The sequence below is a fragment of the Sturnus vulgaris genome, chromosome 8, assembly GCF_052056855.1.
Source record: "Sturnus vulgaris isolate bStuVul1 chromosome 8, bStuVul1.hap1, whole genome shotgun sequence".
In the NCBI taxonomy this organism is placed as follows: Eukaryota; Metazoa; Chordata; class Aves; order Passeriformes; family Sturnidae; genus Sturnus; species Sturnus vulgaris.
Window position 1 is genome coordinate 35,894,537 of NC_142250.1, and position 14,367 is coordinate 35,908,903.

General features: G+C 43.4%; 2 protein-coding genes across 3 annotated transcripts in view; one reads left to right on the forward strand and one right to left on the reverse strand.

Moving 5' to 3' along the window:
* The window catches only part of DOCK1 (dedicator of cytokinesis 1), a 255,021-nt gene that overhangs the window by 97,306 nt on the left and 143,348 nt on the right, over positions 1-14,367 (forward strand). The window lies entirely within an intron of this gene.
* The window catches only part of INSYN2A (inhibitory synaptic factor 2A), a 40,198-nt gene that overhangs the window by 17,630 nt on the left and 8,201 nt on the right, over positions 1-14,367 (reverse strand). The window contains exon 2 of the mRNA XM_014879604.2: positions 9,289-10,444. Coding sequence (XP_014735090.2) covers positions 9,289-10,439 — 1,151 coding nt within the window. The 5' untranslated portion in view covers positions 10,440-10,444. The remainder of the gene's footprint in view (positions 1-9,288; positions 10,445-14,367) is intronic.

Consider the following 14,367-nt stretch of genomic DNA (forward strand, 5'->3'; position numbering starts at 1 on the left):
AGCACTCAGAAGTCACACAGGTCTAAGTGATGCCAGCTTTGTGCTCCTGGGTGGTTTTCTAACCAAGGATTAACTAAACCTTAATGAAAATAGTTTTCCTTTTTCCAAAGCTCATCCCATTGCACCCTCTGGCCTGGACAGGGAGAACTTCCACAATCCCAAACTGCTCCAATCCCCACCCAACCTGACACTCCCACACTGAACACTCTTCTCTCTCTCTTTATTTCAAGGCTGATATTATTGATTTGGCTTCTGAAAAAAATCCTTTGCCATGTACAGAAACTCAGTGGTGAGATTTTCCAGGCTCTCTCCAAGGCAGGGGTTTGTCTTTTGCTGCATCCTGACAGTTGGAAGCAGATGACTGATTTGCTTTTTGAGGTATTTGCACTGTGGGCATACAGCACGACTCCCACAACAGCAATTCAAGTGCTTTCACCCTGTAAATACATTTTGTATTATACCCAGGTTAGTCAGGGAGTGGCTTTTTAAAAAATAAATATATACTTTAGTAGGACTGTTGAGTTATTAAAAAAAACACAAAAAACAGTGAGAATGAAGAGAATAAAAATGTATTTCAAGTGAAATCACAAAATCTTATAGGAATTAGGTGTGTACAAGGTCAAACATCTCTCCTGAATTGTGCCTTTGTTGTCTCATCAGAAAAATCAGGAGGATAATTAAAATTCCAGCTCATGGTGTTAATAACAATTCAGGGAATTTGCTCTGGTGGGCCAGCAGCTGCATTGCTGGTGTGCAATTCCTTGGCCTGGCACTTCCAGCAGGGTATGTGGGAGCACATTCCAGCAGTGAGGCTGGGGTGAGCTTTGTCCCTTCCCCCCTCCTCCCAAATCTCTCTGCTGTGGTTTCCCCTGATGGAGGATTCAGGGCAGCATTTGGGGTCATTACCTGCATGCCTGGAGCTCATCATCACATCTGCTGCACCCCCCATCCTCTCCTGCAGCTTCCAGTGTTCCTCTGCCCACTTCCCACCACCCAGATCCATGGAATTTTAGATTTAATTTTGTGTGTGCTCCTTTTGGGAGCAGCTGAGGTGATGTGTTAAATGGTGGAAACCCTTGTGCCCTCACAGCTCCTGCTGCTCCCACCCTGAGCTGAGTTCCTGCTACTCAAACACAACACCTGGCATTCTGCTTGCCTTGGATTTTTACATTGAATTGTTTCTGGGAGGAATCAAAACCTGTGGTATAATTTCATCGTTTTGCTGTGATGAAGATTTCAGTGCAAGCTCAAATACCCTTTGTGCATTATATCTCTAAGCTTACACTGGCTTCAAATAATAACTGCCTCAGCCAGACCTGTTTAAAATTCCAAACGTTGTGCAGTAGTATAAAATTAAAAGAAGGATGAGAAGTGCTGGCCACTGCTCCTGGGGTTTGTGTGGAGCCAGTGCTTGGTGTCCCAGGGTGGCCTGGACATGGCACTCAGGGCTCTGGGCTGGTGACAAGGTGGGAATCAGGCACAGCTTGGACTTCATGGTCATGGAGGTCTTTTCCCATCTAAATGATTCTGGGATTCTGTACTTGCAAGAAGGATGGGAAAATGTATGGAGAGAAAGGCAAAAAAACAGCAGGAAGGATCATGGAAGTGCTGAACTCTGCCTGTGCACCCTGAGCAGGTCCCAGTACTTTGTGTTTTCTCATTTCCTTAGATAATGGGGATTTGAGGAGAATCCATAGACCAGGAGTGTGGCAATTGCTTGAGTTTTGTCCACATTTCCAAGTCCCATCCCTGGAATTTCTTTGGAGCTTGTATGGATGACAACAGAGTAAAAAAATCTCTTACTTATCAAAGAAATGACCTAACTCGTGCCAAGTTCAAACCATTCCAGAGGGTAAACTTCCTTCTTAATGCCCAAATACCTCTACTGGCCTCTGCAATCCAGCCTCTCATCCTGAGCACTTACTGGACCACAGCTTCTGTGGCTTTAAACTGAAAAAAGGTTGATGGAGATGGGATATGGGGAAGGAATTGTTCCCTGGAAGGCTCTGGCACAGGGTGTCCAGATTTGCTGTGGCTGCCCCTGGATCCCTGGCAGTGCCCAAGGCCAGGTTGGACATTGGGGTTGGAGCACCTGGGACAGTGGGAGGTGTCCCTGCCATGGTTGGGGTGGCACTGGATGGGATTTAAGGTCCCTTCCAACCCAAACCATTCTGGGATTCTCTGATACTGGAATCAAGGGAAAACTCCCCCAGTGTTCCCCCATATAATCGTGTCTGTTCTCTTCTGGGTGGTTCATGCAGTGAGTAATGGGGTGGAGATCATCCCCCATCATCATCCTATTAGGAAAAGAGGTCCCAACAGAGCTGGGAATGTTTGGAGGGATTTCCAGCCTCCCTTGGAATGGCAGTTTTCCTGCCTGGTTGACCTGGAGCGCTGATCTCTCCATGACACACAAAAACCATCTCAACAAAGCATCACAAAAAGCTTGGAATTGTCCCAGTTTCACTTAAGTATTTTACTAACTATGGTTTACCATGAAAAAAAAGGGTTCCATGGCAGGAAATTACTCAACCATCTTCAAAATTCCTCTGTTTTGGTAAAGCTCAAAGCAAAACCTGTAAGAGCTGTGGGACAGTGTGGACACCTCAGTTTTGCTCAGGTGTGAGTGAGAAGAGTTCCACCAGAGACCAGAGGTGGGATCAGGGAGGATGGACACATCCAGGCCTAGGAATTCCTCACCTCCATTTTCCTCAGGCCACAGATCCCTGGATGTGTGGGTTGGGAGGGACCTTAAAGATCATCTCATTCCACCCCCCAGGTACCTGAATCCAGCTCAGGTCTCCATCATCTCCCAGTTTGTCACCTTCAGTTTCCTAAATGTGCTTCACAGGAGCTTTTTTAAGCCTGTCCCAAATCTGAAACCTGGGGTAGCTGGAGCCTCTGCAGTCTAAAAACAAAGCTCCCCTGTCTTCAGACGAGTCTTTTTCCTCTTTTTTTGCCATTTTTCCTCAGTCAGGATAAGAGATAATTGTACCTTTGTGCAAGCACAGGGGCTCAGAAGGAGGTGTCAATTAGAAATCAGTTGTTTCATCTCCTGGTGAAGGAACAGCAGTGAGAAATTTAACACTGTAAAGCTCATTTTGGTCCCATTTTTACAGGCTCGTGGCTCTGCATTCTGACACTGCCAACAGTCAAACTGCAGTTATTAAAGGATTATCCTAATTGTGAAAACTTGATAATTCCTTACCTTCAATCATCCCAGTTTTTTTTTAAAAAGACTGATTTAGGAGGAAAACTCTCCTTGCACTTATATGATTTGGGCAGCTTGGTGACTTTGGGAAGCTTTTGATCCATGGATATATTTAGCAAAAACATTGTTTGCTTACACTTTGTTTTAGTCTTTCATTGATAAACTCCATCAGTGTTTCCAGATTTGAATTGTGGGGATTTGCTTTTAATGGTCTTTGTGTCCCTGCAGCCAATCTGCTGGAAAAGTCTTGAACCTTAATTTCACTTTGCAGCTGCTGATCCTGGGCTGGAACAGGGAGGTGTGGTGGGGAATGACATTTCTTCTTGGTTTTAAAGTCCAGTTAATAGCAACCAGATAGAAATTAAATTATTTTTCTCAATATTTCAAATACATTTCCATTGAATTGTGCCCATACAGTATATGCAGATAAAAAGCTGGGCTACATTAGCAAAACAAGTTCTATTTTCTGAGATTCAGAACATTCCTAGTGGCATTTTTTGGGGAGAAAACAAGTAACTCTGCTAAAAAGATTATTCCTTTTTTTAACGTTCATTCCACATTCTGGTTGTTGTTAAGTGTTGACTTTTCTGGTGTTTTTTTCTCATTTCCTTGCTGAAAGCCTCCCACCACTCTATTCCTCACAAAGAATTGACAGAAAGTGGCTCTGACAGCAGGGTTATTGAAGAGCTCTCTATCTTCCATGTTATAGTACCCAGGTACTCTGAATTATTACACATTAATGTTCCAGGATGTCTGGGAACTGTGAGACTTTGCCCTTTTTATCCAATCTGACAATCTGATCTGAAACTTGGATTATATCAGCCCCAGAATAAATGTGTCCAACTCTAATGAAAAATCCTATCAAAAATATAAATCTCATCGTGGTTTGAAGGCCTGTGATATACTGTGCTCTGAGATATTCCTGGTGGCCCTTTGGAGATCCAACTCCAGATGAGTTTTAGGGAGCTAATTCAGAAAAAAATGGAATTTGAGTTTTAAAAAATGGAATTTGAGGTTAAAAATGGAATTTGAGCTTAAAACTTGGGTGATGCTGGATTTTTTTACCTTCAGTGATACTGGATATTTCAGTGATCAGTCTTATGTCATCAGCTTTCATTTTTTGGCTGGTTTGGGATTTTTTTTTTACATAAGAGAATTTTAGATAAGAGGGGTCAAGGTGATCCCATGGACTGGCAGCAGGTGTTGGAATAACCTCCATGGAGTTTTGGAATATAATGGAATACCTCCAGTGCTGAGGTGTCAGTGTGGGCTCCAGCTGTGCATGGGAAAGGGCTGGTTCAGGGCTTGGAAAACCAAATTTCTTACAGTGAGGGCAGGGAAATGGACTTTTCATGTCTTAGTACTGCTCCTGCTTTGGGTTGAGTGAGCAGCACTCAACCATCGCTGGCCCAAGGATCACAAGATTCCCAAAAGCTCTGATTTGTACAAAAATGGCTCCTTTTTCTTAACTAAGGAAGATGCATCCAAAGAGATTTCCTGGCTCTGCCTTAAGAAGAGGGATTGCTCCAGTTTCTGAGGTGTTTGGGTGTATCTGTGTTTGGGAATGATCTGTAAATGATGCACACCCCAAAATACAGCAGCTCCAGTGAGAGAGGGAGGAATTTAGGAGGTGATTTCAGGGATAATGGAATGAGTGTGAGCATTTCAGAGGTGATTCCAGGCAGAATAGATGGATATGAAAAGGTCACAGCTGGAAATAAAGGCACTCAGCACAGACCTCTTCCCAAGCTGTTCTTACAGTGTCCCAAAACCTGGAGTCACTCAGAATATGACACAATTTGTGCATCCCAAATGCAATTTGCTGTATTCTTTCTGCTTTTCATGTATTTATTTCTAGTGAGCTGTCTTTTGTAGTTAAGCTTATCTATTGCTTCCATCCATTTCCAGGTTTTTTTTCTTAAAAACGATCCTGTTACACCTTCCCTTTGCCAGGGCTGTAATTGTAAAACAAAACAAAACAAAACCTACAGGGGGGAAACCCCAAACCAAGCCCTGTCCTGTCATTGCTGCAGCTGGCACATCACTCCCAAAGGTTCTGCTCTTGTAAATTCTCCTCAGCTTCCTTTTCTCCAGGTGTGGAATGAGGAGCTCCAGTTTGGAAGGTGGGAGGGATGGACAGCAGAGGTTGTTCCTGCCTTGGTTTGCTTTGTGTCCTTGGTGTGCTCTGAAGGGCTGGGCTGGCTCCTGAAAGGGAGCAGAGCAAACAACCCGGGCAATAATTGCTTTGGCTCCCTGACTTTGATTTGCCATCACTGCTGAGCAGCAGGATCAGTTTGGGTGACCTTGAGGATCAGTGCTGCTCAGGCAGGACTCGGGTGAGGATGCTCCCTGCTCTCCCCTTCCCCTGGCTGCAAACCTCCACCCAGACACACGATAGGGGCTTGTTTTCCGCTCAGAAATGAGAATGTGAGGCACAAAAAATCCCTTAGTCATTGAAAAACGTGCAGTGACATTTAAATTCCATCCCTGACAACGTGTTCTCTCAAAGCCTCTTCGAAGGAGTTTGTTAAGAGCTCTTTAAATTCCTAAACCACTGCTGACTAATAGAGGAATATAAATGAGCTCTGAAACAGGTTCATTTAACTCTTGTCTAATGTGTAGCATTTGGCCTGGCAGAGTCAAAATACTGTGACTTGTTTTTGTGTGGCAAATTGAGCACTTTGTTTATTAAAATTGCTGATTTGTTGTATAATGAGGAGGGCCCAGATTGCTGTTCCTTCCACAGGAAGGATTTAAAGGGCAGGTCACTGCTGTTCTCCAGCAGCAAAGTAATTCTGATTGTATGCTCATCTTCTGTTCTGTATTTCACAGATCTTCATTAGCCAGGTTTTAGAATGATTAACTTGCATTTTGCTTGCAGTCCTGTCAGCCTTAGTGGTGCTCTACACGTTTGGCTTCCTAAATTCTCCATCTGAACACAGACCAGTATGTCTGTAAAGTGAAATCACTGATAATTTATCAGAATAAAACCAGAGCATAAAACTGGGTTCGTGTTGTAAAGCTGCACCCTGCATCATGTAATATTCAATGATTTTTTTTAACTCTGAGCTGGGACTCTTAATTGAAGCTGCAGCTCTGCACTTCCTTCATGCATGACTTAAGGCATCCAGCAATGTTTGCTGGGATGGAATTTGCTTTTTTTTGTAAAAGCTTCCACAGAGAGAGGTAGAACAGCCATTTTGCCAAAGATTTAGTAAATAATGATGCACATAATGCAGAATTTTAATGTCCTTTGATACTGGGAGGGGGAATCACAGTTTTTGTGTTCCTCCTCTTGCTCCAGTGGCTTTCCCCTTCCCTTCAAGCAGAGTTGAGTGCTGGCTGTTGTTTCTAATTGCAGATGATGGAGCACTGACATTTTCAAAAGCACACATAGATGATAGGCACCCAAAGGATGAGACTGCTGCCTTCAGAGATGCTGCTACAATTCTGCTGGCATCGACTCATTTAGTGATGAATTGCAGTAATAGCAGTTCAGGACCTACAGCATATTAGTGAAAATGAATCCACTGAGCACCAGTCCCACAGCACTGCAACAGCACTTAAACAACACTGATTTCCTTAAAGGTAGAAAAAAATCTGATTAAGAAATTCAGTTGGGGCTTTGTTTTTTGCTTTTGGTGGTTTTTTTTCCCCCTTCATATTTTTTTTTCCTTTACCAGCAGCGTGTTATTTGTATTTGTTTCTTGTAGCCTGTTATTCTAAGGAATTTAATGTACATCAGAAAAACAGGTGAGTTCCATAAATGCAAAACGTCTCTTACTGTTCTAGCAGATGGAAGATGCTACAATAAGCAGTAGAACTGCTTTAATTTCTTGATCTAAATTGACCTAAAACCTGGTTATAGCAGGAAAAAAAAAGCTCAGCATGCTGGCACCGAGGAGATACGTAATAGTTTACACAGGGTCTGTGGCAAAGATGTTGTAGGATGAATGCAGCAATTGGCAAGAATTACTCTAATAAAAGGATGGGGCTGCCTATTATTGCAGGAGTTGTGTAATTGGAGGGAGCTGGGGATAAAGACAGGCTTCGTGTTAATGATGTGGTGGTGTTGGGAGAACAGAGTGTTCTCCCAGCTCTGGGAGAGGGATCACTGCGGAGATCCCGAGCACAAAGCTGTGCAGTCTCCTTCCAAATCATCCCACAGCCACAAAATCACTGGGCTCTGGAATGCAGGGATTGGAAAATTCGCAGTGTGCATCTCCCTCCTTCTCCTTCCTTCCCCACCTCGACACCCTCCACGTCTGGGACATGTCTGGAGCACGTGCAGGAGCAGCTGGAAGTGACCCCAGGTAGAAAGCAGTGCTAATGAACAGGCTCCTCTTGGTCAAATGGAGTCTTGTAAACTCCAGTACACGGGTCTGAGTGTCTGAGAGGCTGTAAAGATATTCTAAACTGGGATTTATGGATAATTTCACCATTTTAGGGCTAATACAGCTTTGTAAAGCTGACAGCTGCAGAGGAATTATTTGAAGACAATCCTGGATAGTTTGGCCAAGATCTGTTTTGTGCCAAGGGCAGGGGTACACTCCTAACATTGGCTGCATTAACAGCTCTGCTCTGTCAGGGCAGTTAAAAATCTGTCTTTGCTGCACCTGTGGCTGTACTATCTTTGGGAAGGGATAAAATCTGGATATGTAATTGTATGGAGGAAGCAGAGTATTTATAGCAGGTGACTCTGGGCTGATGTGGGTGTTTGTGCACTCAAGGTTCTCGACAAGCACATGATGAGTTATGATGATGAAATAATTTTCTGGATTTTGTGATTTGAAAAGCAGCTTGGCACTTCTTGCCAAAGCTCCTGCAGTTTCTCTTAAGTTAAGAAAGTCAAGGGAGTTCTTTTCCTGAATAATATTTTCTTTAAAAATTGAATTATAGAATTGTTTAAGTTGGAAAAGATATTTAAGATCATTGAAACCTGTGTAGCTTTCAGGTAGGCCGAGAAACATCCCAGTCTGAATATCCATGACTTGGTAAGGTCCCTTGATATTGATATAAATAACAATATAATCAGCTGTAAAATAAACTAAAAACACAAGGGCTGTGTTGATAGCAGGATCCAACTTAGATGACTTTCTAATGCCAAACATTTTGAGTTTAGGGATTCACATGATTTCTACTTTCCTAAAGAAATTTAAATTAAAGATGTGCCTTTCTGACTCAAACAAAAGCAGATGCTTCTTAAAGTAGCACGAGCTGCTGGTTTCTTAAAGTCCTGATCTCCTAATTTTAAATTCTCTTCTGGCAAATTGTGATTTAATTACAGAAGTATTTCAAAACACACAAACAGCACACATATATTTTGAGGTATGTTCACTGAATAAAGATGAGGGAACTAAGGCAAGTCAGTCTGCAAAATATTTGTTAAGGTGATAGAAGATGGATTGAACTGTCCAGGTAAAGACTAAAGGTTGTACTGAGCCACAGTTTCAGTATTTTTAATACCTTATGGCATTAAAATTTGATTTAAATAATGACAGTTGAGGATAAACACAATTTTGTTTCTTTATGCTTGGGTTTGTTGTGCTTAGAGCTGTGTGAAAGCTCTAAAGAAGACTTTGCTATTCAAAGTTTTCATTTAATTTCCTTCTGAAAGAAATACTACGAAAAGTTCAGGTGAAAGGAAACCAGATGAGATTCATATGCCATTAAGGGAATTATATTAGGAGTTGTAATAATATCCCTTAATCTTAAAAAGGTAAGTCTCTTACAGAATTAAGGTTTTGCTGCTGCTTTTCCTGCCGTGTGAGGAATTATGGCTAATGCAAGTTGCTGATGTGAAAACATCCTCGCTAATCCTGTTTGGAGAGCGGCTCGTTCTGCGCTCCTTAGAAAAGGCACAAGAAGATGTATTATGGGCCCTTCGTTAAATAATTACTTAATTACACCCTGGGACTGGCAGATAGCAATCTGAATGCTGCTGGCAGGTTTCTCCTAAAGCAGCAGAACTCCGTGTGAGGAGCGCCACGTGCGCGGGGGCGCGTTGGCATCGGCAAACTCACGGTGGGAAAGACATCTCAGTCAGCTCATACTCATTAAAAAAAGCTTCTACTCACCCTTCCCTGTGAGCTTCTCCCTTCTCTAGCTCCTGTATAACACCCAACAACACTTTGATGGTCTCCTGACTAGAGCTGATCAGGTTCTCCATCATCTGAAGCTGCGCTTTCAAGTCCACAACTTCGGTGTGAGGCACGATTTGTTGGCATTCCTGGCTCACGGCCACGGCCGTCCGGCAGGGCTGGCTCTCCTCCACGGGCACCACGTTGACCTGCAGGCTCTGGTCACTACATTCGGGGGCCGGGCACTGCGCCCGCGCCGCGCACGCTCGCGCATCTCCGGCCGGGGCCTGCACCCCGTTCAGCTGCACCGTCCTCTTGTCGTCCTCCTCGGGGCACGGCCCCCAGTCGCCCAGGCCGGGCAGGTCGGGCTGCGAGGCCGGCAGATAAACCGTGGCCACCTCGGTCTTGAAGACCCTCCCGTGGAGGGGCTGGGCGGCCTCGTCGCTCCCCAACCGCGCCGCCGCCGCTCTGCCCCGGCCGGGCGGCCGCGCCGGCTCCTCCACGCCGGGCTCGGCCAAGTTGGGCAGAGGAGGAGGCTCTTTGGGAGAAGTGTGCAAATCGCTGCTTTTCCAGGCCTCGGCGCCGTCGTCGTGCGCGGCGCGCTCGGAGATGTGGGAGATGAACTCGGCCGTGTGCAGGCTGCCGGCCTTCCTGCCCCACGCCGCGGCCTCGCCCGGGCCCCGGCCCTCCCTGTCCTTCACCTCGATCAGGAACCCGTTGTTCTCGCTCGGTAACGTGTCCACGGTCGAGGCGCTTTTCAGAATATTCCCTTTCTTCCTGTCCAGAGGGAAGGTCTGGTAGCACTTTTTGAGATCAGGGGAAGTCTGGACTCCTGTGCTCTTGGTGACGTTGGGGATGGACCTGCGGGCGGGCACCGTCATGTACTTGCGATAGGCCGTCTTGTAGGAGATGGCCTTGGCCTCCCTCTTGTCGGGGTCCTGCGTGGAGGACGTGGAGAGCTGCTTGTCCCTCTGCTCGTTCTGGGCCTCGCAGATATCCTTGAACCTCACCTGCAGGGCTTTGTTCCGTTTCTTGATCTGCCGGTTGGGATCCAGCGCGTATTTCATCTCCAGCGCCAGGGAAGCCGCAGGCTCGACGTCGCTGTCCGAGGCGGTGAGTAAGCATTTGCTGGGCTCTTTACTCACCATGGTGCCTGCAGCCAAAAACAGAGCAAAAAGCCTCAAGTTACAGCAGAAATGTTACTTTTCCCCCTGAGGTTTTTGCAATATTTGAGCCACGTTCCTGTGATCCCACTGAAATGGCTGCGACTCGCGACCAGTGCGCTCGACTCTGTCGAGTCGCAGCCCGAGGTGATTTTCTGGAGATTTCTATCTTAATCACGCTTTTTATCTTGATCTGTTATGAATACTTGCTCCTCAGAGAAGAGGTTTCCTGGTGCCAGAAGTTTTTCCACAACTATTTTCTTAGGTTAAGACTGTGGCTGGGCTTCCCAGGAAGCAATTTCCTTCAGGAATATGTGCTCCCAAGAAGCCAGGCCTCTGAATTTACCTGGTAGCTCATAAAAACTACAGGGAGAGTGAAAACCAAGTGGCTTTGTCCAAGTGAAGAAAAGTTGAAGGCTCTGCCCACCCTTAATTCTCCTTCAACTCACATGTTTAGTAGCAAGAAGTGTCAAACTGGCATTATTTTTTAGAGTGTATTGCTTACCAAACACATTTCTGCTGTGTAATGTATTCAGCGCTCTTTGCAAGGAATTAATTGGTCGTTAGAGGTGTCATTATTCGGATTTTTATAAAAAATTTCCTTATGGCTACAACTAAATACAGATTAATTATTATTAGCAAGTGGTTGGTGGTGCTGGATGCATAAAATGTATGAATTAGTGAAGTTTTGCAGGAAGTCAGCAGTGCATCAATTAAGGTTTTGCTTCAAATGCAAAACAACTCATCCTTTCCTAGAAGCACTAATGTGCCTTTACGATACAGCTGCTTATCCCAAAAGAACCTAAAGCACTAAAATCCCTCCAAACCTGTGATGATTCATAGAAATTACTTCATCTGCCATTGAAATATAAGCTCCTCCTCGAGGAGGAGATGCCAACTACTTAACACAGCATCTACCCCAAAAAAAAACCCCTCAAACCCCAATGGTTGTACAGATCATACGAGATCTGGAGTAGCTGCATAATTAAGATTTCATTTTTACACCTCATTTGAAGTTGTAATTTTTACTTTCCCGTTGTGCAAATTTCTCCCTGAGACTTGCTGAATTACCAAATTCCCACTTAATCCAAACATTCTGCATATATCTCCTGATGAAACCCTCAGAGGGACTCGGGAGTACAATGTAAAACAAGTAAAGGGACTTTCAGGTGTACTTGAAATATGTTTTTAATTAAAATTCCTTTGTCTATCTAATAAAATATGCGAAACTCTTGAAGAGTTAAGTGCCATAATAGCATCTGTTTTAGAAAGGCAACTCAGGGGCACAAGGGAATGAATCCTTGACTAGTCTATATTTAATAAAGTAAGAAAGCTTAATGGGGAAATGATTTTCAGTGGAAAACTGAATGTTTATGAGGTTTAAAAGTAACACTTCCCTAAAGACACACATAGATGTGCATGGCACAGAGTCCAAGGTTGGACTTCTGGGTCAAAAATCTCATGGAAACGTGTCATCACTTAATGTTTTTTTCATGTTTTAATTCCCTGGCCTCAGTAATTTGTGAAGAAGGAACTGAAATATTCCAGAATTCTCCTAGTTTGCCTTTTTCTGTCTGATTTGTTATGCTCAAGGAGTGGTGAGGGAGCTGCAGTCGTTGGAGAAGGGGGAGAAGATTTTCTGTGACTCCGGTGTACTGCAAAGTCTGTAGTAAAGAAGCAAAAAAAGGGAAAATTCAGGACAAAACCATTCAAATAATGGAATCTGAGATTGCCAGATATTCAGTTTTCAACTGGATATTTTATATATACAAGCCTAGGATCTGATACCAAGGTGACCAAGTCCCTGTTTCAGGGGAAAAAAGAGAATAAATTGGAAATTCTAAGGGAGAGTCTAAAGATAAAAGTAGAGTAGGGGGATAAAATCAGTTATCCCCACGCCCTTAACACATGAGACACAACCAGGGACACATTTTGAGAGGAATAAACATTTGAATGTCAGGGATCTTTTGTTCCATTTTGTTCCCTAAATAAGGAGTCGGTTGTGGGGGAGTATCAGTGTCCTGTCCTGGCTGGTTTGGGCTGTATTTTAATTCTAATTCTAATTATCTTTGTGAGTGAAGGTATGCCTTTATTTGAGGGACATTCTGCAAACAGAGCAGGTAGGGAGTACAGCCATCCATCTTTTTTTGTGTGTCTAGGGCTGGAATTTGGGAATGTTGTAGTGAAAAAAGTGTTGCCTAAGATACAAAGCCGGTCCTTTAGTTTGCAGCTGGACCACATTAAAATCTATTGTAAAAACTGCTGTAGAACCCCAAAAGTCTGCACTTCAGAATTACTGGAAGCACATTTTCCACAACAGTCTGGTAAATGAATCAGCTGACCAAAAAACCCCCTAAATACAAGAACACAACAGCCATTACAGCCATTAGTTCCAAATCTGCCAGTGGGAGTTTCTGAGCTCCCAAGAAATTGTGGCAAAAATGAAATGTTGCATTCACAAAGATGTGAAATATTCAGTAAATGTGTCTGAAAAAGCCACGTTTTTACCCAAAAAGGTTACAAAAATTGGCTGTTAGCTCTGAAAGTCACCCTTTAGAACCATCTCTTAGGATTCCTCAGAGTTGTCAGAGTGAGTTTTTGGGCACATGGTTATTTGACAGCAGGATCCATTAACATGCAATTTATTTTCAAGTATTGGCTTGATATTTCATTAGTGTCTGTGAGCTGTCTCAATTTTCAGATTATTTCACCTCCCACTTGAATCCCATCATTTTTGGGGGCTGCAGGATGGCTGGGTTTGTTTGGGACCAGGAGATACCTTCCAGAGTAAATAACTGGGGAACTTCATTCTGCAGTTAATTTTAAGTATGTCTTTAATAGCCAATAAATTGATTCTTCACCAAATTACTTGTCTCTCTTTCCCAACTGCACAGGCCTGATTGATTTAGCTGATCCAGAGGTTTCAGAGTTTTTTATTCCCACTAGTAGCTGGGAGTAATAATTTCAGAGATATCTGTGATTAAGAATGACAACAAGCAAAAGAAGTCGATTTTTTTTTTTTTTTTTTTTGAAGCCTTGCTCGGATCCCGGTGTCTCTTGAGGAGAACTCTCTGTGCTCAGCTGATAAAAGAACAGTTGAGCAAAGAGTCAATTGTGAGTTAAACATTTCACAGGGAAAAGTTGATAAAATATTTCCTGTTTGGTTTCATTTTTGGTTTGGTCAAAGTGTTGTCTCCTGTTTTGGCTTATTCAGGCACAGAGTTGTCTCTCTGCAGGATTTTTGGGTACTTTAGGAAACAACTGAGCTGGAGTTTCTCTGTTTATGGCTCGTGCTGTCAGGGGGGTAATAAAGCCTTTGAATTTGAATTTTAGTTGCAGATAATAGAGTTCAACTTTTTATCTGTACTTACTCCAAAGAAAGAGCTGATTTGCTAAACTAAATATTGAAATATAATCACAAGCTTAGTTTTTCAGTTTTTAGCATTGATTTGTTTATAAACTTGTGGCTGATTACCCTTAAGCATCATTTCTCTATGTTTGAATATGGAAATAAACTATTAAATAATAATAATAATAACTAAAAAGTGATGCACAGAGAAGCTTTGAGTCAGTATAAAATCTTCAGGGTAATTATGGAAACCACAAATCTTTGCAGGACCTGCACTCTGCATCCCAAACTCTGCAGAGTCACTGCTCAGGGAGGAGAATTACAGTGTGGAATTTCCACACTGATTGGTTAATGAGGGGAGAGGAGATTTGGAACTCACCTTGCAATTCCCATTTTATCTCTGTCATTTTATCACACAAAAGCACTTTGAGGACGTGTTAATACGCAGAGTGGGCTTAAACTTTTCCACGTTCCAAATGCAGATGAAAGGCACAGATTTCAGTCCTTGGGTTTCCAGAGCAAACAAAGGCTTTGGAGATGCAGCTGGAAACATCTGTGCACGTA